The sequence below is a fragment of the Pristiophorus japonicus genome, chromosome 14, assembly GCF_044704955.1.
Source record: "Pristiophorus japonicus isolate sPriJap1 chromosome 14, sPriJap1.hap1, whole genome shotgun sequence".
Taxonomy (NCBI): Eukaryota; Metazoa; Chordata; class Chondrichthyes; family Pristiophoridae; genus Pristiophorus; species Pristiophorus japonicus.
In genome coordinates, this window is record NC_091990.1 from 35073773 (window position 1) to 35099046 (window position 25274).

Here is a 25274-nt window from a genome sequence, read left to right on the forward strand (position 1 = left end):
AGCAGGACTTTAACCCACAACCTTGTGACTCAGAGGCGACAGTGCTCTGAGCCACAGCCTGACACTGATATTAAACAGAACTGTTTCGTCTTAAAAAGTCTAGTAACATTCAAACACATCTGTTTGGAGAGAGGGGGTGGAAAAAAGAACTGTGCAACCATCCCTTCACACCCCCAACCTCAGTAACCCTCCAGGGCCCAGTGGGAAGTTGCCAGGAAGCACGATTGGTTCTTACTCTCATGCACGTGCGCCGGCGCGCGCAGTTTAAAGCTCCCTGCGCCGCGCAGGCGCGTTGCGGGAATTGGGCTGTTGGGACGCATGCGCAGTATCGGTGTTGTCCGAAGTAGTCGGTTCGGCGGCGAGTCGGCTTCGATAGTAAAATCGCCCATCGGCAGGCGCGGCAATGGAGCCGGTGGCGCCAGGTAAGGACTCGGGCCGCGGCGGCGGCGGGTGGCCGGGCTCGGGATGTTTTTTTAAGAAAGAGGAAATGTGACGGGACAGCCCGCCCCAACACTTTGACAAAAGGCAGTGGGAATTGGTGAGGGCCCTGACTGCCGCCTCGGCCCAGTCTCCAGCTCGGAGTCCCGCGCACAGCCCCTCACCCCGGCTATTCGGTGCAAAGGACTCGCTTCGCCCCGAGATTGAGGGCGGGGGCGACGCATTGTTTGGGGGCTGAATGTATCTGGGCAGTGGGGAAGATTGAGGCCTGGCACGTTGTCCCCCAGCCCCCGGAGTGGAGGGCCCGTTTAATCCTGGCCGACACGCACCCCGAACCTGTTTGTAAACACGCGAGGTGGACTGCGAGTCGCAGCGTGACCGAGGCGGGGGGAAGCTAGGCCTGGAGAGTAGGCGGAAAGCGGCGGCCTGGCGTGTTGGTGGCGGAGGAAGCGGCCGCTGTGTGTGTGTGTGTGTGTGTGTTTGTTTACAGCGAGCTCCGTGCCGGCTGTTTCCTCCTCCTTCACCCTCACCCCCGCGGGCCTGGCGCAGCCGGACTTGGTGTAGTCAGCGGGGAGGGATGGGCCAGTATTTGCTCGGCTTGGGGAGAGGGAGGGGGGAGGGCAATTTGTGTCAGGTCTGGTTTAAAGAACTCGAAGTCAGCGGGACGAGTTCACACTGAGCGAAGTCGTTAACAATCTGGCTTTGTATTTGCCCGGGGTGCGAAATCCGAGGACAGCCGAGGCGAGTGTTTATAAATGGTTTTAAAGAGCTGCATGGTTGGGTCGACGAGGAACTCTCCTTCAGTGGCTATTTAAAAGAACATTGTCCCCGAGATAGAATGTAACATCCGCTTCCAGCAATCTCATCGGAACAAGAGTAGGCCATTCAGCTCATCGAACCTATTGAGATCTGTTGATTACTTGAACGAAGATTATTCAGTTTCAGACACAAGGTGCATTTAAAGAGTGAGTGGCGAATTTTAACTACCTTGAATACTGCGTGCAGTTTTGGTTTCCATATTTACGAAAGGATATACTTGCTTTGGAGGCAGTTCAGAGAAGGTTCACTAGGTTGATTCCAGAGATGAGGGGGTTGACTTAATGAGGAAAGGTTGAGTAGGTTGGGCCTCTACTCATTGGAATTCAGAAGAATGAGGGGTGATCTTATTGAAATGTATAAGATTATGAGGGGGCTTGACAAGGTGGATGCAGAGAGGATTTTCCACTGATTGGGGAGACTAGAACGAGACAGCATGATCTTAGAATAAGGGACTGCCCATTTAAAACTGAGATGAGGAGAAATTTCCTCTCGGGGTTGTAAATCTGTGGAATTTGCTACCTCAGAGTTGTGGAAGCTGGGACATTGTATAAATTTAAGACAGAAATAGACAGTTTCTTAAACGATAAGGGTTATGGGGAGCGGGCAGGGAAGTGGAATTGAGTCCATGATCAGATCAGCCATGATATTGAATGGCGGAGCAGGCTCGGGGGGGCTGTATGGCCTACTCCTGTTCCTATTTCTTATGTTCTTATTAAAGGAGCAGGATGAGACTAGACGCAAAATCTGTAACGTCGACTAATGTCCTGCTTTTTGTTTGGATCGATGCTCGTGTCTTTAAAAACAGCAGAACCAATATATACAAGGAATCTATAAAGCAGGAGCATTTACACTGGCAGAATACACTGGTAGACAATTTACTTTTGCTCATGAGAGTGTCCTTTCGTTTAATAATACAGTAGTTTTTGGACTTTGAAATTTTTTACCTGGATGTGAATATTTGCCTCTGTTGTCAGACTGTTTGTCGGGCATCAGTCCTTGATGAACTGCCATTTCCTCCAATTAAACATTTTGAAAGATAAAAGCCTGTGGCCTGGAAATTGCGGTCGGAGGCTTGCCGTCTGTGTATGCCTCTGAACCGCAAGAAAATTCCATATTTACCTGTTGTCTCCAGAGCTTTGGATTGTAATAATCCACCCTTTATAAATTTGAGCTCTTCCAAAACTCTGCTCGTATGGTAACCTGCACGAAGTGCTGCTTCCCCCATCACTCTTGTGGTAGCTGACCTACATTGGCTCCTGGTCCACAATGCCTCAATTTAAAAATTCTCATCTTTGTGTTCAAATCCCTCCACTGCCTTGCTCCTCCCTATCTTTAACCTCTGCCTCTGAGAACTCTGCATCCCTCTAACCCTTGTGCATCCCCTGCTCCCTTCATCACACCATTGCCGGCTGTGTCTTCAACTGTCCAGGCACTAAGCTCTGGAATTCCCTCCCTAATCCTCTCTGCCTCCATCTCTCCTCCTTTTTAAGATGCTCCTTAAAATCTACCTCTTTGACCAAGTTTTTAGTCCTCTATCCTAATATCTCCTCCTTTTGGCTCTTAATTTTTGTCTTATTAAGCTCCTTGGGATGTTTTCCTATGTTAAAGGTGCTTTATAAATGCAAGTTGTTGTATTTGAGGCTCTTGCTTTAGGTTTATTAATGTTAGCAGCATAACCGTGTGAGAATCGGAACAAAAAAAATAACAACTTTGGTCACAGTTTTATTGTAGTTCACTAAGTATATTCGGTAGGTGATAATGTAATATCCAGAACTTCTCTTGGTTGTATAAACTTGGCAGAACCTTGTGCATGTTTGCAAATTGAAATTGAGACATTGGCTCTTGTATGTGCTGACAAGTATACAAGTCTTTGTTTTCCCCTACAAAAGACAGTTGCCCTTAAGTAACTTAAGTAGTTTAAAAATACTGTTCTGGAATTATTCTAGTTTGTTTTAATTTTTCACTGAGTTGCCACTGGAATTGTAGTTAGATGAAATAAGAGAGAGAATGTGTGTTTGATATAGTGCCTTTCACCCCCACAGAGCAACCCAAAGTGCTTTACAGCCAATGAACTACTTAAGTGTAGTTACTGTTGTAATATAGGAAAATATTAAATATAGAAAGCAAGATGTGCATTTATATAGCACCTTTCACGACCACAGGATGCGAGAGCAGACGGGACCTCAGTTTAACATCTCATCTAAAAGACGGCACCTTTGACAGTGCAGCACTCCTTAAGTACTGCACTGGAGTGTCCACCTAGATTTTTGTACTCAAGTCTCTGGAGTGCGACCCACAATCTTCTGACTCAGAGGCAAGCGTGCGACCAACTTAACCGCAGCTGACAATATTAAAATATGTGTTGTAGTTAAGAAATGGTTAATGATTTTGGCAATAATCAACGATCTCAAAACTTGTAAAAGTAAAATTGCAATCCACGTATATTATGTTGGCTGTAAAAAGACTTGTGTGTCTCTAAATCTGGCTGCCTGCCAAAGGGGAAGCGGGTCAAAAAAGGCAGCTACTGGTGGAAAAGAGGGGTTTGTCGTGGACTAATGTCGGCCGTGGCTCAGTGGGTAGCACTCTTGGCTCTGGTCAGAAGATTGTCGGCTCAATTGCCACTCCAGAAGCTTGAGCATAAAATCGAGGAGCTCCAGTGCGGTAACATAGGTGCAGGAGTAGGCCATTCGGCCCTTCGAGCCTGCACCACCATTCAATAAGATCATGGCTGATCTTTCACCTCAGTATCCCTTTCTTGCTTTCTCTCCAAACCCCTTGATCCCTTTAGCCATAAGGGCCACATCTAACTCCCTCTTGAATATATCCAATGAACTGGCATCAACAACTCTCTGCGGTAGGGAATTCCACAGGTTAACAACTCTCTGAATGAAGAAGTTTCTCCTCATCTCTGTCCTAAATGGCTTACTCTTTATCCTTACACTATGTCCCCTGGTTCTGGACTTCCCCAACATTGGGAACATTCTTCCTGCATCTAACCTGTCCAGTCCTGTCAGAATTTTATATGTTTCTATGAGATCCCTGCTCATCCTTCTAAACTCCAGTGAATAAAGGCCCAGTTGATCCAGTCTCTCCTCATATGTCAGACTAGCCATCCCTAAGGAAGTGTTTCAGGTGAGGCGTTAAACCGAGGCCCTGTCTGCCCCCTCGAGTGGATGTAAAAGATCCGATGGCACAGTTTTCAAAAATAGAAGGGGTGTCCTGGCCAATATTTATCCCTCAGCCAAGATCACTAAAACAGATTATCTGGTCATTAATAGATTGCTGTTTGTGGGTCCATTTTGGCTGTCATATTTCCTACATTATAACTGACTCAAAATTACTTCATCGGCTGTGAAGTGCTTTAAGATGTCCTGAGGTCATGAAAGGCATGATAAATGCAAGTCTTTTAATAAGATTTGGCCACTAAGAGGAAGAAATACGAAGGTCAAGCTAGATCTGACAGTTAGTATAGCCAGTCACCCATCACGGCCTGGTGTTTCCACATGATTTCCACCCAGATAACGGCTTAATCTGGCTGGAATCACATGAAATGACTCTCAAGATTGTAGAATTTTAAGCGCAGGTGAGTTGTGCCCATAATTGTGTCTGTAATCTTTCACGCTAGTTCAGTAGTCCCTTCGCCCAAAGCAGAACCATCCACAAAACTGGCAAAGGCTCCAGATCAGATTACGATTGTGCTTGTTCTGGGGGGGTGTTCATCACATTGCACCCAGATTCTCAAGAACCTTGCCAGCAGTGAGCAGTCTGCCCTGCTGTTACAGCAGTTAGTTTCTAAAGCAAGACCAAGAGTATTATATCAGTTGATCTGATCTGTTAAGTTATTTTGGGGTTAAAATTCCCCCAGCGCATTGAGATCACATTTAATACACACAAAAGTATCTTTTTGACAGTGGAATTGAGAAGAGTTCCCTCAAAGCTTTAGTGATTTTACAGATATTAAGGCCAGGAATACCAATAGAATTCAAAGTACAGGTGATTTTCTGAGAAATGAAAATACAGGTTCAGTTTTTCCATCACTTGCACCCATTAGTTTGGTCTAACCGACCAGAAGTGTGGATGGAGATGGCTTGTATTGGATGTCCGCCCATAATGTGAATGCCAGTTTTTAAACTAGAATGAAGGTAAAGAATGACGATCGAATGTTTAGGGAGATCTGTTGCATTTATGTGCTCATCTATACTGCGATCTTTGAAAACCAGGGAGAGAGGACCTGAGGGAGGGAGGGAGTCAGTAGGAATATGTGTGTGTGTTAGGCCCATGCAGCAGAGCCTGGTCTCCAAACGTCTTAGATCCCCTTGCCATTGGACCAAGACCTTGCTCTGTCAAGCCCGTGTGGTAGCTGGTGTGCAATGGTCACCCCATTTTAAAAGAATTCCCGCACAGGCATTTTTCACCCTTTAAAATGAAGTACAGGACCTGGTCCGCATTGGTCTCACCATTGAACTCATTTTAGTGTGGAAACAAAGTCATCCTCGACTCCCTAAGAACAAGTGATCTGATCTTTTGCAGAAAAGCAATTGGTTAATTGAAGACTAGTGACGAGCAGTCAGTTGAAGCTACAGGTTCGCGCTGCTGCTGTAGTAATCATCAGTTAGTTTAAAAAGCTACCCCACCCTCACACCATGGGCCTGATTGACCCTGTTCCGGTCACTAATCAATTATGCCAATTACACAGCTTAATTGCATTGATTCATAGGAGATTTTGTGTTCAGGTTTATGCTAATGTGTTTGCGCGAAAACTTGAGCGTAACTTCACCTTGGCAAAACTAGGGCAGTGTCTAGCGCATGTTGCCGATTGCGTCCCTCGCGGAAACTTCAGGCCCATACGTGCTCAACCCTCCAGCCCCCAGATTTAAGTATGTGATAGTAAGTTATATGTAGCCAGGTGAGTTGGCATGGTATGGGAAATAGTCACTGTTGATAAGCTAAGTATCAGTCAGCTCATAATATTGAACAACACTTCTTCCAGTATTAGGTTATGGCTGGGTAGAATATTGCTTGCAATGAAGTGAAAATATTTTGAAGCACAAGTTCTTTTAAGCAGAGGCGTACGAAAGGCATTTGGAGACGAAGGGCTTGCCAAGTGACGGGAAGTCTGGACCTGCCCAGCTATAGTGACTGGGAGCCACTTGTTGGTTGAGAATCAAGCTTGCATGGTGGCTGGGGGCCAGCCTTAAAATCTGCCTCGGGTTTGGGATGTAGGAACTTTTTCTTTTGCTGCAGTTTCACCCTGTTGCCAGTGGAGTTTCTTGTGATTACTTACAACTGTAAAGTTGCTTTTAAACCAATAATTTTCCAGGCAAACATTGCAAAATATTGATGCTTTATGTACCTTTTCATAAAACTTTATTTCCAAATTTGGGTTGAATCTTTTTGTTTTATTCTTATAATCAATGTTGAATTAAAATAAACTGATCCAAACACTTAGTTCTGTGTTTGGAGACATGCTAAGCATTTTTTTGTTTGGATTGAGTCAATGCATGTCATCTGTAATTGAGTTGATGAAAACAAAGATTTAAAAAAAACATTCTTCAGTGCTACCAGAAGCAAAGAATGTCTTGATGCTGCAGTTCTTTGTCATATTTGACTTGATTAATTTATCCAAGAGGTGAAAATAACTTTGGGTTGACTAAATCTCTTCATACTAAATATACATAAGAACAATTAATGAACAGCATTTCAGTCTTGTATGTAAGTGGAAGTGATTTAGGATTTATGGAAGTAAATGTAACATTTTTGCCTCTAATATGGAGATCCTCAATAGGGGCTATGGGCACCAACCACTTGTTTGTTGTGTGGTTAACACAGACCTCCATGATGTGTTATGAATGGAAGTTTTGCAACAAATGTCTGCTTTCAGACTGCATCCAGTCAGCAGTACTAAAGCATAAAGTTGTCGAAACCAAGGGCATTGAAGGCACTGATATCGATATCTGTACTCGTAATAAAGAATTATGGGATAATTCAACAAAAGGAACTACCCATTTAAATCTGATGTAATAGATATATTGATGTAATATGCTGTAATCTCATTGTCAGGCAGTATTTGCAAGTTAAGTTTTACTGTGCACTGTTAATAGCTGAGCCATGTAGACAATAAAAATCTCAGGTTTGATCTGTGATATGAGTACAGGTACTAGTATTGGCCTCAATGCCTCTGAGTTAAGGAGTTTGGGTAAATCATCCAGGCCTTCTACTCTTGATTGTCATCCAGTGACCCATGCTGGAAATGTGCATGTGTAAATGTTAGGCGAGTACAAGATTGTGCATGGCTGTGATGATCCTCCATGATAAAATAGCTTGTCAACATTCTTACTGCAAAGGTTCACACCTGTATAATCACTTGGACAATGTGCTTGTGAAACTATACCTCTGCAAGGCTCCCATAATGTATACGTCTCCAGTATCTAGTTTTTCTGCACCTATCTAATTTAACTGCATAGTCGAGTTTCATTTTGCATGTTTTCAGCTTGCATGATGAGCTTTGAAATGTTTAAGTATCAGGATGACAGTTGAGATAGATGGGAAAACAGAATGTGAATGAGAGCTGCTTGTTTTCAATTTTTAAAGTGGTTTTTACTGCGAACAGTAAACTTACTCAGGCAAAATACATTTAAGTTGATAAATTGTCAAAGTTTGTTCTAAATTTTAATCCGTACTAAATGGGAACATTTTCATTTTTAAACATTTGATGTGCAAGAAATGGATATTAGTTCTAGGAAATAATCATTAGGAGCATTCTAATGTTGTGCAGCTTTTGATCATCACTTAGGCTCAGGATTGATCCTTTTTTTAATAATTTTTTTTAAAAAAATAGTGCAATTCATCAACCTGAAGTCTTGTAACTGCTTAGCAGAGAAAATGCTGATACTAATAGAAGGTGGAGAGCAACAGATTGGATTTCAGTTCTCGCACTAAAAGTAACAATATTCTGAAAAAATTTTAATATTCAAATCTGTAGTATTTACAACCTTAATTCAAAAGGCCATATTATACTGCCACTGAAATCAGTGTTTGGCTGTAGTATTTTACATTGAATACTGAATTAGGTTTGTTATGAGCACCTGTCTTTTGATCACTGTTTAGCCACATTTTGAATCCTACTGATTTTCATAGTTATACAGTTTTTTTTGTTACAATATGGTCAAATCCAATAGCACTATCTAAAATTAATGACTCGAAATGTGCGGTTGTAATAACGGCGAAACTCAGTGTTCGCCATCTTTACTATGCAAAATTGACAGCAACATCTGGCACCTGTACATGCGCAGTTAAACGTGAAATCTGGAAGTTGCTGTCAGTGATATCCTGCTCCATCGCAGGGTGCGCTGTTGCAGTCTTTGCAGATGCAATCAACACAGAATCCGTGATTTGACGTGAACTTCAACTTTTTATGCACTATTCTCCCTGTAAAAATCGTTGAGAATGTTGAGCCTTGTTGAATGAGGTGTAACTGAGTTTTTTAATGGTGTACTAAGTCATAATTACCCGCCGAACAACCTTTCTAACACTGAAAAATTAATTTTTACAAGTGTGGCATGTCATTCCCTCATATTTTAAAATTCCATGATTTTTAAAATAATATTTAATTTTCATTAAGTTTTATATTTCAGCTTCTACCTTAATCCCATGTGTATGTCCCAATCTTTTTTTCACTTTCTGTAAAATGGATTAAAAATTGAATTGTAATCCGTGCTTTTTACTTTCTGCTTTGCTTTCCGAGAATCCTTCAGTCTGATTGGCTGATCAGCTTGTTTGATCATTTATACCTATAGATGGTGCCAGATTCAAAGTCATGTTGAAATAGGGGAAATCGATGCTCCAGAGCCAACTAAATTTTAGTGGGCAGCTTTTTGAGGTCCACAGCAGACACCGTCCCTTCGCCGCTGACCGCATATTCTGGCCCATTAATCTTCAGATCTGTTGTACTTTTCCATTCAAGTTACCCATTGAGCAAATAGCGTTGAAAGCAATTATCTGTGATGTGCCTTTTTTGCTGCTTTATATTCCCTGCAATTCACAATTTTTTAATAGAGAACATTACGATTATTTGAAATTTACAAGTGAATTTTGGAATGTATCAGAATAATTACTTGTCTCTGATTTGCATATAAACTGAGAAGACTACAGATAGGGAAGGGAAAATCCACAATGTACATCGAAGTGAGATATGCAAAATTTTCCAAGAAGTAGTATAGATTTTAACAGGATCATGTAATTAAGGATATTTAGATCATTTATTTAGCCTTATGGATTCTGTTGTCAGATATATTTGTTCAGGTGCATCTGTATTTAAATAGTGGTATGGCTGAAATTGGTTCATTTTACAGATGTTGTTTAAAAATGGACTGTAGGGAACTATTGCACATCAGTTTTAAAATCTGAATTGGCAGCAAATATTCTAAATGTCAGATGACACACAACCATTCTCGTAATAGTAATATCTTAACAGATTATATTTATCCCCTCCGGTTATCTGAAAGATATTTCTGGCTGCTTTCATCAGTTTGGGCCCATTTAAAAAAAAAATCAAATATCAATAGTAAGATTATTCATAGATTAAATTACAAATGTGTTTTCTACTATAGTTGCTAAGCTTTCAAAAATGTGAAGTCAGAAAATGGGATTTTAATATTTTGCACATTGTAGACAGTTTAACATCAAACTTAAATGACTGCTTCTTACAATCTCTATTGGTGTCAGCTTGTGCAAATGGATAAGTAATATGGTATGAGATTGTTGTTTTCCAATTACGTATCAAAAGCTAGATCTTGAATTGCATCAGAGGAAATTATTTTTCTAGTAACCAGCTGCATTCTTTGGGTTATGTTGGTTTAAGCTATGTGATCTTGTTTTATCAATGCACACTTATCAATAGGTGCAAGCCCTCAAGCCTGCTCTGCCATTCATAGATTATGGTTGATCTCCATCTCAACTCCATTTTCCTGCCTTTGTTCAATATCCCTTGATACCGTTACCTAACAAAAATCTGTCTATCTTGGTCTTGAAAGCTCCAACTGTACTAGCATCCACAGCCTTTTGGGGTTAGAGTTCCAAATTTCAACTACACTTTTTGAAAACAGTGTTTCCTAATTTTGTTAATGAATGGTCGTGCTCTAATTTTAAGATTATGACTCCTTAATATTGATTTCCCCACCAGAGGAAATGGTTTCTCAGTGTCTACTCTATCAAATCCTTTAAACATTTTAGACACCTCGATCAGATCACTGTTTAATCTCTTGTTCTCGAAGGATTCCAAGCCAAGTTTATCTAATCTGTCCTCAATTTAACCCTCTAAGGTGAACACACTGGTGAATCTGCAATGAACCCCATCTGAGGCCAGTATATCCTTAGAGGTGTAGTGCCCAAAACTGAATGCAGTACTCCAGATGGGGTCTGACCAAGGTTCTATACAACTAAAGCATAACTTTCTCCCCTTTGTATTACAGCCTCCTTGAGATAAAAGGCAACATTCCATTAGCCTTTTGGATTACTTTTTGTGCACTAGTTTTTAGTGACTTGTGTACCTGGACAGCTGAATCCCACTGCTCCTCTACAGTTCCTAATTTCTCACCATTTAGAAACTACTCTGATTTGGGTCAAAGTGGATGACCTCACTTGCTGACATTGAACCTCATTTGCCATAGTTTTGCCTTAATCTTAATCTGTCCTATGTCCCTTTTGCTCCCATCTGCACAATTTATTGTGCCTCCAAACTTAATGCTATCTGCAAACTTGGATTTTTTAAAAAAACATTTTGGTACAGGCCCCTGATGAACACAGCTTGTCACATCTTGCCAACCAAAATATATTCCTTTTATCCCTGTTGTCTCCTACTTCCCAACCAATTACCAACCCTTGCCCTAAGGTTACCTCCAATTCAGTGTGTTTTTTATTTTTTGCTCATTATCTTATACATTGGAGGCTACCAAACGGGTCCTAGTTCAGCACATTTGAAACTTCTCATTTAGGTATTGTGCTATCCGTTTCATTTGTTTCAAATATCTTGTCTCACAGGATCGAGTGTGTGTTTTATATAGAAACTATAGAGTTGGAAGTCTAAAATAACCAGCAGGTTCATTATAGGCAAAATACTTGGCATGGTCTTTTCTCATTCCATCCTCGCTCACTCCCTGTATATTTCATGGGCAATGTGCTGTGTAAACTATCTTCATGCGTGCTGTAAGTAGATGCAAGTTATAGCATGTAAGAAGTAAGAGAACGACTACAGGGTAAATATTAATGGAGATCTGCATCATTCTAAATTTAAGAATGGTGTTTAACAAATCATACTACTGTGCAGTGTAACTCTATCATGTTCTGTTTGGCTGATGTGGCTTGTAATATGTCACATCATATCTATGAAATCTGCACATGCAAGCAAGGAAAATTAGAATTTAGAGAAAAGGAAGTGGTATGTCTGACAGATTTTCAGTGTAAAAATGTTTTGCTGAAAAACATTTTTGACATCAAGGTCTCATTCTGATTTACTTGCAAGTCTTCCAATATATTTTTGGTGGAAGGGCTTGCGTGCAAATCATAGTTTCTCACCATAGGCTCACATTCATGTGTTTTCTGGCAAAATAGATAAGGTCAGTATATGCTGTTATCCAATAACCCTGAATTGAAAGGAATTTTCAGTAAGTGGTTGGATTATGACCTAATAGAGGACTGTTCGAGAACCCATTGTGCTGTGAAAGGGTTCTATTTAAAACTAAGACCAATTTTTAGCAGAAAGGAGAAAGGGTCTCCTTACTGATTTGTAGTACAAAACTGCACATCTTAAATTTGCCTAATGTTGGTGGCTTTGCTTATTTGTGATGTTTTGGGGATCTCTGCACACGAGCACTAGTATGGGGTGGAATTGCTGAATTTTGTAATTCCTTCCCAACTGCTGGTCTATAGTGTTCTGACTTTTTACCGAGTTGAAATAATTGTAATCAAGGAATGAATTGGTTTTATGTACAGAGGCGACTACATATAGAGGAGAAATGACCGGATTGTTGGTACTTGATCGTGGAGAAGTTTGTATATTGATTTATGTTAAAAATATCATCCAAAAACACAAGTATTACTGATATATTTTTTTATTTATTTCCGTTTTCTCTTTTCCCCCCCACCCTCTCCAAAAGAAGAAAATGACCTTGGATAAGAAATTTGCCTTCTGATATGATAAGCCACACTAAAAGTGAAAGAACATCCATACACTGTATATTTATTGATTTCAAATTTGAGCTATGTGTAATGTCATTAATGGACACTTTGGCTTTGACATTACTATGACATGCAATAATCCATCAGATCATAACCAGCCACTCATTGACTAAGCCATTTAATTTAGGCTTGTTAGATTTAATAGACCAATATAAGACATCAAGGGCTAGATTTTCAACTGGTTTGTGACCGTTTTTCCGCCTCGGCGAAGCGCAAAAACAATTTTTTTTTTGGCGCTAAACGAGCCACACAACATTTTGCGCCCACTAAAACTTAGCACCCACCCAATGTTTTCACCATTTGGATGACATCAATCGGTGTGCAACGCTGTGCTATCACCCTGGGCGGAAAATTTGGCAATATCACCCGTTTTACCGTTCGGCCGGAAACCCGCCAGAAAAAAATCAAACGGACCCAGGGCACTAACGGCACTATCTTGAAAACTGAACAGAAGTTCAGTGTATAAAAGGATTTTGCAAAGGAAGGCTCTGTTTTACACTGAAGTTTCATAGTTTGTTTTTAAGGATATTTAAATACATTTTATAAAAAGAAAATGGAGGGGGGGGGGGGGTGCGCGCGCGCTAGACTATGTTAGCCATTATTTCCGACTGCTTTTTCTCCGCGTCGTCGAGCTGGAAGAAGGCTGATTGATGAGCATTTTGAGCGTAATCTAAGAGGATGCAGACGTATGGGCCTTACCCCCACGAATTTACAGGGAACAGCGCTCACACCTGCAGCTCTCTGAGGCATAGTGCATTAGAAGGCTGCGCTTCTGAAAAGAGGTGGTCAGAGATATAAAGGCAGACCTTCAGCCTGCCAGCAGCAACAGGACTGCACTGCTTGTCGAGGTGAAAGTGACTGCAGCACTTACCTTCTATGCCTCCGGCTCCTTTCAGGCATCAGCAAGGAACATATGCTCCATCTCGCAGTGCGCTGCACATTGCTGCATTCGCCAGGTTTTGACCATTTTCCTAAGTACTGACCACTTGCATTGGACAGTTTCTGCTACTTTGACTTGTCTATTTGCTTGTCCCTCATCTGATTGCCTTCATGGAAATTGGCAAAATCAAGAAATGCTGTTTCTCTTAGCCAAATAATCACCTCATCCCATTTCTCCAAAGGTCATGTGGTACTGGACATAAGACTAGATTTTCTCATTTCTTACTTTTAGTATCGAACTCCTACTGCTCCACACACTTTTTAAAAAAAAAATCTCTTGGCCTTTTTTGCAATCCAGTACAATTAAACTGGAAGTGTTCTGTAAGCTTTATTAAGAGGGTTCTTTTTCTGTTATGGATGAATCTTCTGTGTCATTGCACATACTTTCTAATTGTAATACCTGTAGTTGAGGATGTATCTAAGCAGGTCTCCTGTAAGGTTATTTTGAATGATGCTAGTGTCGAAATTCAGATTCTACATAGCATGTCATTGGCTGATTTCAGCAAGGCTGCTGCCAGCAGAATTACTTTGCTTTCCTTTGCATAACCGGAAATAATATATGCCAAACAACACACAAACAAAATACTGCGGCTGCTGGAATCTGAAATAAAAACAGAAAATGCTGGAAATCTCAGCAGGTCAGGCAGCATCTGTGGAGCGGAAGCAGAGTTAACATTTCGGGTCAATGACCCTTCGTCAGAACAGTTCTGACAAAGGGCCATCAACTTGAAACGTTAACTCTGTTTCCTCTCCACAGGTGCTGCCTGACCTGCTGAGATTTCCAGCATTTTCTATATATAATGAAGCTGGGCAGGTTGAAGGGGTATTAGTGGGAGAGCACTTGGATGCCAGTGACCATCATAATTCGGTCAGATTCAAGTTGGTTATGAATAAGGACTAGGATAGACCTGGAATAAAAGTCCCGAATTGGGGAAAAGCTAATTTTGCTAAGTTAAGGAGTGGAACAGCTACTTGTGGGTAAATCAGTGTTGGAACAGTGGGAGGCATTCGAGGAGGAGATCTGGAAGGCCCAGGCCAAACATGTGCCCTTAAAGAAAAAGGGTGAGAATAATAATTCTAGAGCCCCCTGGATGTATAGGGACTTGCAGGGGAGGATAAAGGGAAAAAAAGGCTGCTTATGTCATATACCAATGGCTAAATATTATAGAATCTTTAGAGGAATATAGAAAGTTACGAGGCAAAATTAAAAAGTATATTAGGAATGCTAAGAGAGAGTATGAAAATTCTTGGAAGATGTTCTCTAAATATATTAAAAGTAAGAAGGTAACTAAAGAAAGGTTAGGGCCTATTGGAGACCATCTTTGTGTGGAGGCAGATGTGGTGTATTTGGACTTCCAGAAGGCATTTGACAAGGTGCCTCACAAAAGATTACTGCACAAGATAAACGTTCATGGGGTTGGGGGTAATATATTAGCATGGATAGAAGATTGACTAACAAACAGAGAGTCGGGATAAATGGTTCATTCTCTGGTTGGCAATCATTAACGAGTGGGGTGCCGCAAGGATCAGTGCTGGGACCCGAACTATTTACAATCTATATTAACTACTTGGAAGAAGGGACTGAGTGTAATGTAACCAAGTTTGCTGACGATATAAAGATTGGAAGAAAAGCAATGTGTGAGGAGGACATAAAAAAGCTGCAAAAGGACATACAGGCTAAGTGGACGAAAATTTGGCAGATGGAGTGTAATGTTGGAAAGTGTGAGGTCATGCACTTTGGCAGAAAAAAAAAATCAAAGAGCAAGTTATTAATGGAGAAAGATTGCAAAGTGCCGCAGTACAGCGGGACCTGGGGATACTTGTGCATAAAACACAGAAGGATAGTATGCAGGTACAGCAAGTGATCAGGAAGGCTAATGGAATCTTGGCCTTTGTTGCAAAGAGGATGGAGTATAAAAGCAGTAAAGTCTTGTTTCAGATGTACAGGGTATTGGTGAGGCCACACCTGGAATACTGCGTGCAGTTTTGGTTTCCATATTTACGAAAGAATATGCTTGCTTTGGAGTTCAGAGAAGGTTCACTAGGTTGATTCTGGAGATGAGGGGGTTGACTTATGAGGAAGGGTTGAGTAGATTGGGCCTCTACTCATTGGAATTCAGATGAATGAGAGGTGATCTTATCAAAACGTTTAAGATTATGAGGAGGCTTGACTAGGTGGATGCAGAGAGGATGTTTCCACTAGTGGAGAGACTAGATCTAGAGGGCATGATCTTAGAATAAGGACCCATTTAGAACTGAGATGCAAAATTTCTTCTCCTCCTGAGGGTTGGGAATCTGTGGAATTTGCTGCCGTGGAAGCTGGGACATTAAATAAATTTAAGACCGAAATAGATAGTTTCTTAAACAATAAGTGGATAAGGGGTTATGGGGAACGGGCAGGAAAATGGAGCTGAGTCCATGATCAGATCAGCCATGATATTGAATGGCGGAGCAGGCTTGAGGGGCCGTATGGCCTACTCCTCCTATTTCTTATGTTATGTTAAGGTTCTTAACGAATACTTTGCATCCCTTTTCATAAAGGAAAGGGGCAATGCAGATACTGCTATCGGAGTATGATATTCTGGATGAAATAAATATAGTGAGAGAGAAAGTATTAAGGGGTTTAGCAGCTTTGAAAATAGATAAGTCCCCAGGCCCGGATGAAATGCGTCCCAGGCTGTTGAGTGAAGTAAAAGAGGAAATAGCAGAGGCCTTGACCATTATTTTCCAGTCCTCTTGGAATTTGGGCATGGTGCCAGAGGATTGGAGGACTGCTAATGTAGTACCCTTGTTTAAGAAAGGAGAAAGGGATAGGCTGAGTAATTACAGGCCTGTCAGTTTAACCTCTGTGGTGGGAAAATTATTGGACAAAATCCTGAAAGACAGGATAAATCTACCTTTGGAAAGGCAAGGATTAATTAGGGACAGTCAGCACAGATTTGTTAATGGAAGATCGTGTTTGACTAACCTGATTGACCCTCTTGGTTACCTCCTCAAAAAATTCAATGAGGGTAGTGCGTACGATGTAATGTGTATATGGACTTTAGCAAAGCTTTTGATAAGATCCCACATGGTGGACTGATCACGAAGGTTAAAGCCCATGGGAACCAGGGCAAAGTGGCAAGTTGGATCCAAAATTGGCTTGGAGGTAAGAAGCAAAAGGTAATTTTTAATGGATGTTTATGTGACTGGAAGGATGTTTCCAGTGGGGTTTCACCAGGCTCCATACTGGGTCCCTTGTTTTTTGTGATATACATCAACAATTTAGATTTGAATATAGGGAGTAAAATTGGCTGTGTGGTTGATAATGAAGAGGAAAGTCATGGGCTGCAGGAGGATATCAATCTACTAGTCAGGTGGACAGAGCAGTGGCACATGGAATTTAATTCGGAGAAGTGTGAGGTAAATGCACTTCGTGAGGGCTAATAAGGAAAGGGTATACGCATTAAGCGGTAGGCCACTTAGTAGTGTAGATGAACAAAGGGACCTTGGAGTGCTTGTCCACAGATCCCTGAATGTAACAGGCCAGGTGGTTAAGAAGGCATACGGAATGCTGGCCTTTTATTGGCCGAGCATAGAATATAAGAGCTGGGAGGTTATGCTTGAATTGGATAATACTTTGGTTAGGCCACAACTGGAGTACTGTGTGCAGTTCTAGTCGCCGTAATATAGGAAGGACATGATTGCACTAGAGAGGGTGCAGAGGAGATTTACGAGGGTGCTGCCTGGAATGGAGAATCTTAGTTATGAGGACCAATTGGATAGGCTGAGTTTGTTCTCATTGGAACAGAGGAGGTTGAGAGGAGACCTCATTGAGGTGCACAAAATATTGAGGGGCCTGCACATAGTGGGTAGTAAGGGCCTGTTTCTATTGGTGGAGGGGTCTATTATGAATGGGCATAGTTTTAAGGTGGTTGGTGGAAGGTTTTGAGGGGGTGCTGCTTTACACAGAAGGTTGTGGGGATCTGGAACTCACTGCCTGGAAGAGTGGTGGATGCAGAAACCTCACCACTTTTAAGAGATGGTTGGATGGGCACTTAAAGTGCAGTAATCTGCAGGGTTGCGGACCTGGAGCTGGTAATTGGGATTAGACTGGATAACCTCTTGTTGGCCGGCACAGATATAATGGTAAGTACTGCAGGGAATCGAATACTGCCAGGGTGATCTCCTGGACTCATTTCGATTGCCTGGATGGGTCGGAGAGGAATTTTCCCAGATTTTTTTTCTCTCCCTAAATTGGCCTGGGTTTTTAATCTGGTTTTTGCCTCTCCCAGGAGATCGCATGGCTCCGGTTGGGGTGGAGTGTAGAATGTTTCAGTGTAAGGAGTGTCGCAGTTGTGCGAGGCTGGGCTGGGTGCTCTCTGCCATTCCTTCATTGTTCATGTTTATATGTAACCTTCAGGGCTGCTGACTGAGGGCCATGTGGCTCTTTGTCAGCCGGTGCGGACACGATGGGCCAAAATGGCCTCCTTCTGCGCTATAAATTTCTATTCTATAATATAAGCCAAATAGTTATCAATCTTGTAGCGAGCCTTAAATATTGGAACTTAATCTTGAGCGAAAGGATAGCTGTGATTTCACCTTTTCGAAATTTAGGTTTGTAATCTCTGGCTGCAAATCTCTGTTCCTGTTCGAGGCTGAATTCAGGATGTATTGTACCTGATTCTTGGGCTGGGCATGCCCCCTTCTTGTACCTTAACTGAGCGATTTAGTAATCCAGCAAAAGATTGCTCTATGGATCTAAAATTATCCTACTTGTTCTTGTATAAAAACTGAGCCATCTGTTTTTTCCAAACTTCCCTGATGGCTCAAATGCTGCACGAATCATGCTGAATCACAGAGAGCGGAAAGGGTAAATTATGAGGTGGCAAAGGCTTTAAACTAGTAAGATGGAGGGGAGGGCTGTAAAAGAAATGAAACTAGCCTAAAAAACAAAACAGGAAAGGAGAACATAGGAAAGAATGAAGTAAGGGAGGACAGTGATGGCTAGGGAATAAATAGTTATGGAACAGGACTGTAAAAGATGGTTAATAAGTGTGAGGAACTATTACAAATGAGTTAAACTGTACAGCAACTGGAGACAATAAAACGTTGCAAGGAACCAGACATAGGGATTACTGAGACATAGCTGCAGAACAATCAGGACTGCGTTATAAACATTGCAGGGTATAACATATTTAGAAAAGATGGCAGGGGGAAGGGGTGGTGGAGTAGCTATACTTATGGGGATAACATAACGGCAGTAGAAAAAAGTGATGTAGCTGTCAGCAGCTCAAAATAGAATCCATGTGGGTAGAGATAAAAGATAATAAAGGATTAAACACACTAACCGGGGTAGTCTACAGACAACCTAATAATGGAAGGGAGATGGGGGAAGAAATATGCAAACAAATGAATAAAAAAAAACATGGAGGATTTCAACTACCCCAATATTAATTGGCCAGAAGAGGTAGGTAAAGGGGATAAGGGAATGGAGTTCCTACATTGTGTATAGGATTCCTAACCCAATATGCAAGACGCCCAGCAAGTAGGATTCACAATTGGATCTAGTAATGGGGATTGAACCAGAGCAGATAAAAGTAGGGGAACATCTAAGCAATAGTGACCATCATTATAATATGCTTTAAGATAATAAATGAGAAGGTCATAAGTATGACGAAGACCAGCATAATCAATAGGAGAAAAGATGATTTTGCTGAGCGAAGAATAAAACTTGGGAAAATAAAATGGACAACAATGTTGGCAAACAATGATGTAGAACAGTAGTGGGAAATTTAAAATGGTGTCTCAAGAGTCTGGGTAGAAATGTATTCTGCTTAAAAAAAAAAACAAGAACAAGCTAAACACTAATGAGACACCATGGATGAATAAAGACACGAGGAAAAAATTGAGGGTAAGGAAAGAGCCACACACAGTACATTGACAGCAGCGGGGAGCATGACCAGAGAATACAAAGAGATTAGGACAGATGTAAAAAAAAAAATTGATTTTAATTTCATAGTTCATTTTTACTTTATCAAGGAACATAAAAACAAAATAGTAAAATATTTTATAGGTACATAAATAATTTAAAAAAAAAAAAAGGAAAGTCAGGATCGGAATAGGGCCACTAAGGAATGGGCAGGATAATATTGCAGGCAGTGATAGAGGTGGCAGAAATAGTAAATAATTACTTTGCTTCAGTATTTACTAGGGAGATAGAATAGGCGGACATGACATTGGATGATGAGATTTAGAAATGAGAGAATTGCATTTAAAATAAAAAGAGGAGAAATAGTAAATAAACTAATCAAACTCTCAGGATAAAACCCCTGGTCCGGACTGATTACATCAGCGCATTTTAAAAGAATCTAGCAAAAATATAGTTGAGGCATTACTACACACATTTAATAATTCAATCGAACAAGGTGTAGTGCGAGAGGACTGGTGGATAGCTAACGCAATACCTGTATTTAAGAGTGATCGAACATGTCCAGAGAACTATAGACCAGTCGACTTAACATCGGTGGTAGGAAAAATAATGGAATCCAGACTAAAAGAGAAAATAAATAATCTAGAAACCAAAAATACAATAATGAATAGTCAACATAGATTTCAAAAGGGAAAGTCTTGCTTGACCAACCTCATTGAATTTTTTGAAGAGGTAACAGGGGGAGTAGATAAGGATAATGCAGTAAATGTAATTTATCTAAAGGCCTTTGATAAGGTACCAGATAATGTGAATTCATCCCTTTTTGGTGTGGAAGCAAGTCATCTTCGATATGAGGGACCGCCTAAGACGAAGAAGACATTCTAGATTAATGAATAAGGTCAGCGCATGCAGAGTCGGGACAGAATGAGTAACTAGCGGGCTTCAAGACACAAAGCAGAGGTAAAGGGTAGCTATTCATAGAAACATGGAAAATAGGTGCAGGAGTAGGCCATTCGGCCCTTTGAGCCTGCACCACCATTCAATAAGATCATGGCTGATCATTCCCCAAGTACCCCTTTCCTGTTTTCTCTCCATACCCCTTCATCCCTTTAGCTGTAAGGGCCATATCTAACTCCCTCTTGAATATATCCAATGAACTGGCATCGACAACTCTGCGATAGGGAATGCCACAGGTTAACAACTCTCTGTGTGAAGAAGTTTCTCCTCATCTCAGTCCTAAATGGCCTACCCCTTATCATAAGAATGTGTCCCCTGGTTCTGAACTTCCCCATCATCGGGAACATTCTTCCCGCATCTAACCTGTCCAGTCCCGTCAGAATCTTGTAAGTTTCTATGAGATCCCCTCTCATCCTTCTAAACGCCAGTGTATAAAAGCCCAGTTGATCCAGTCTCTCCTCATATGTCAGTCCCGCCATCCCGGGAATCAGTCTGGTGAACCTTCACTGCACTCCCTCAATAGCAAGAACGTCCTTCCTCAGATTAGGAGACCAAAACTGAACACACGATTCCAGGTGAGGCCTCACCAAGGCCCTGTACTGCAGTAAGACCTCCCTGCTCCTATACTCCAATCCCCTAGCTATAAAGGCCAACATACCATTTGCTGCCTTCACCGCCTGCTGTACCTGCATGTCAACATTCAATGTCTGATGAACCATGACACCTAGGTCTCGTTGCACCTCCCCCTTTCCTAATCTGCGCCATTCAGATAATCTGCCTTCGTGTTATTGCCCCCAAAGTGGATAACCTCACATTTATCCGCATTATTCTGCATCTGCCATGCATTTGCCCACTCGCCTAACCTGTCCAAGTCACCCTGCAGCCTTTTAGCGTCCTCCTCACAACTCACACTGCCACCCAGTTTAGTGTCATCTGCAAACTTGGAGATATTGCACTCAATTCCTTCATCTAAATCATTAATGTATATTGTAAAGAGCTGGGGTCCCAGCATTGAGCCCTGCAGCACTCCACTAGTCACTGCCTGCCATTCTGAAAAGGACCCGTTTATCCCGACTCTCTGCTTCCTGTCTGCCAACCAGTTCTCTATCCATGTCAGTACATTACCCCTTATACCATGTGCTGTGATTTTGCACACCAGTCTCTTGTGTGGGACCTTGTCAAAAGCCTTTTGAAAATCCAAATACACATCCACTGGTTCTCCCTTGTCCACTCTACTAGTTACATCCTCAATAAATTCCTGAAGATTTGTCAAGCATGATTTCCCTTTCATAAATCCATGCTGACTTGGACCGATCCTGTCACTGCTTTCCAAATGCGCTGCTACTTCATCTTTAATAATTGATTCCAACATTTTCCCCACTACTGATGTCAGGCTAACCGGTCTATAATTACCCGTTTTCTCTCTTCCCTCCCTTTTTAAAAAAAAAGTGGTACATTAGCTACCCTCCAGTCCATAGGAACTGATCCAGAGTCGATAGACTGTTGGAAAATGATTTCCAATGCATCTACTATTTCTAGGGCACTTCCTTAAGTACTCTGGATGTAGATTATCAGGCCCTGGGGATTTATCGACCTTCAATCCCATCAATTTCCCTAACACAATTTCCTGCCTAATAAAGATTTCCTTCAGTTGTTCCTCCTCACTAGACCCTCGGTCCCCTAGTATTTCTGGAAGATTATTTGTGTCTCCCTTCGTGAAAACAGAACCAAAGTATTTGTTTAACTGGTCCGCCATTTCTTTGTTCCCCATTATAAATTCACCTGAATCTGACTGCAAGGGACCTACGTTTGTTTTCACTAATCTTTTTCTCTTCACATATCTATAGAAGTTTTTGCAGTCAATTTTTATGTTCCCAGCAAGCTTCCTCTCATACTCTATTTTTCCCCTCCCTCCTAATTAAACCATTTGTCTTCCTCTGCTGTATTGCAAAATTCTCCCAGTCCTCAGATTTGCTGCTTTTTCTGGCCAATTTATATGCCACTTCCTTGGATTTAACACTATCCTTAATTTCCTTTGTTAGCCACGATTGAGCCACCTTCCCCGTTTTATTTTTACTCCAGACAGGGATGTACAATTGTTGAAGTTCATCCATGTGATCTTTAAATGTTTGCCGTTGCCTATCCATCGTCAACCCTTTGAGTATCACTCGTCAGTCGATTCTAGCCCATTCATGTCTCATTCCATCGAAGTTATCTTTTCCCAAGTTCAGGACCTTTAGTCTCTGAATTAACTATCACTCACCATCTTAATAAAGAATTCTACCATATTATGGTCACTCTTCCCCAAGGGGCCTCGCACAACAAGATTGTTAATTAGTCCTTTCTCATTACACATCACCCAGTCTAGGATGGCCAGCCCTCTAGTTGGTTCCTCGACATATTGGTCTAGAAAACCATCCCTAATACACTCGGAAATCCTCCTCCACCATATTGCTACCAGTTTGGTTAGCCCAGTCGATATGCAGATTAAAGTCGCCCATGATGACTGGGTGGCAGAAGGTGGGAAGTGGAGTCCAACAAGGATCAGTGCTGGGACCACTATTGTTCACAATTTATATTAACTATTTAGATTTTGGAATCAAAAACATAATTTCTAAATTTGCAGATGACACCAAATTGGGAGGGGTGAGGTGGAATAATCAATACTAAGGAGGACTTCAACAAATTATTGGAAGACATTAATGAACTTGCAGAATGGGAAAATTAAATTCAACACAGATAAATGTGGTATTCCATTTTTAAGAATAATAGGGAGGTCACATATTATGGGGGGGGGGGTGGTGGGGGGGGTGGGGTGGGGTGGGGGTGGGGTGGAGAAATAGAGGGTTATGCTGATAGATTCAGATGAAGACAGATTCGAGAAGGCTCGAGTGGAGCATAAACATCAGCATGGGCTGAATGGCCTGTGCTGTATATCTTATGTAATTCTATTGGGGAAAGTTCCTGATTTTTATCCCTACTTATTGGCGACTTAGTTTGTCCCAGTAGGATGCTTTGGTTTTCTTCTGTGTTCCCGAGCTAGGGAGGGCAAAACTTAGCCATTGTCACAAGTCATGATCACTGTCCATTGAACCTGCTGAAGGATGTGCATGGTGGGTGAATGTCTTGTGTCCAGCTCAGCTCTGCTGCCTAGTAGCCTGAAAACCTGCTAATTTTCTCTCTTGGCTCACCTGAAAGGAATGGCAACCTGGACGAGATATTTGATGATTGTTGGCATTTGTAGAACCGGCATGAATCACTGTCACAAGGATAGAAAGAGAAAAACCATGAAAAAGAAATCCATTCTCCTTCAGTTGTAGTTTAGGATTCTGTTGATGGGGAGAGTTCCAATGGTATGCTTGTCAGGAGGTCTGCAGCTTGTGCACAAGTGAGAACAATCTGTTACAATCGAGTTATCAGTTGCTAAACATTGCATTATGATTGACTACTTTATAGATAAATGGTCAGAAACTCTGGTTTACTGGTCTGCTGTTGAGATTAAATGAAGTGTAGTACTGTAGGATTTCTTTTTACTTTGATAACTATCATGACTATTTTGATCATTTAGTGTTTTCAATTTTCTCTTTGTTTTACTCTATCTTTACTAAATCTGTTTTTGCAGGCCATTCTAGTGATATTTAATAGCAATGAAAAATTAGAGAACACATTTGCCCATTATGTGAGGTTGCCTTCTATTACTCTTTGGAGCAGATTGCCTGATGCTGGGAAAAATATTTCCTTTCTAAAAGGAGGGAGAATTTTGCTTCCAACTTTTGTTATGTTTACTAAAAATTGAAAGTACCCTAACACAGTTCTTGGAAATTTGTACAATGCTATGTTTAAATTTGATACTCTAATTTGAACTTGTCTCTTTAGCAGGACCTCCAGCAACAACCAACTTATTTCAGCCACCTCGCAGGCCAGGTCTTGGCACAGTAGGGAAGCCTATTCGTCTGATAGCCAATCATTTTCAGGTTCAAATCCCTAAAATTGATGTTTACCATTATGAAGTGGACATTAAACCAGAGAAACGTCCCCGCAGGGTTAACAGGTGAGAGCAATACACTGGGCAGGTGGGGAAGATTGAAGTTCTTGCCCTCAGCCCCCTGTTAGTTGATATAGCAAGAATCTAACGCTCCTTGTTGAAAGAGGGAAAAACTTTTTTAGTAAATTGTAGTAGTATTGAAAAGTTCTAACTATTTGAAACCTAGTGAGAAAAGCTGATGACTCTTCCCTGTATGCATTCCCATTGACACATTAAAGGAGTGCAAAGTACACTAAATACATCTTGGACCAGCGGATAATTTGTTAGCATGCAAATCTCTTCATTGAAAGCAATATACCAACAAACAAACCCCTAAGCTGTGATTTCATCTTCCAGCCAGCAGTATCTTTCCAATAAAACTTTGATCAAAAAGCCTTAATATCCTTTTACTTGAGTAGGATTGTTTTTGTATGAAATGAGCATAGTCCATGATAAATTGCCTTTGTCTGGAAGATGGATACTCTGGTTTTTTTTGGATGGGGGTGTTAACTTAACAACTTTTCATTGCATACTGTTTTCACGGGAAGAAGTATACTTGCAAGTAAGTCTATCATCTTGGGGCCAGATTGTTATGTTTTGAAACTACACTTCTTGCATTCCTGTGTTTGTGCGGACAAATCTAGGTTATGCCAGGATATTATGAGGAAGTAATTTCTGCTATTTAACAATTATGACATTCAAACTTTAAATCTTTGTGAATTTTATCCCATTTCTAGAGAAGTGGTTGACACCATGGTCCGACACTTCAAGATGCAAATTTTTGGAGATCGACAACCAGGTTATGATGGGAAAAGGAATATGTACACTGCAAATCCATTACCAATTGGACGAGAGAGGGCGAGTATGAGATTTCTATTCAACACTGATCTTGCAGCCTTTGAATATGATTGAGTTACTAGAAATTTTGCAGTTTTCTTCAATTTAAAAGTC

At 41.2% G+C, this 25274-nt stretch overlaps 1 protein-coding gene across 3 annotated transcripts in view; it reads left to right on the top strand.

Annotated features, from left to right (window-relative positions):
- Window positions 1-332: 332 nt before the first annotated feature.
- ago4 (argonaute RISC component 4) overlaps window positions 333-25274 on the top strand; it is a 65363-nt gene continuing 40421 nt past the window's right edge. For 2 of the 3 annotated variants that reach the window (XM_070899116.1, XM_070899118.1), the window contains exons 1-3: window positions 333-422; window positions 24176-24350; window positions 25061-25181. In XM_070899116.1, coding sequence (XP_070755217.1) covers window positions 404-422; window positions 24176-24350; window positions 25061-25181 — 315 coding nt within the window. In that variant the 5' untranslated portion in view covers window positions 333-403. The remainder of the gene's footprint in view (window positions 423-24175; window positions 24351-25060; window positions 25182-25274) is intronic. The other variant, XM_070899117.1, reaches the window with a different exon arrangement.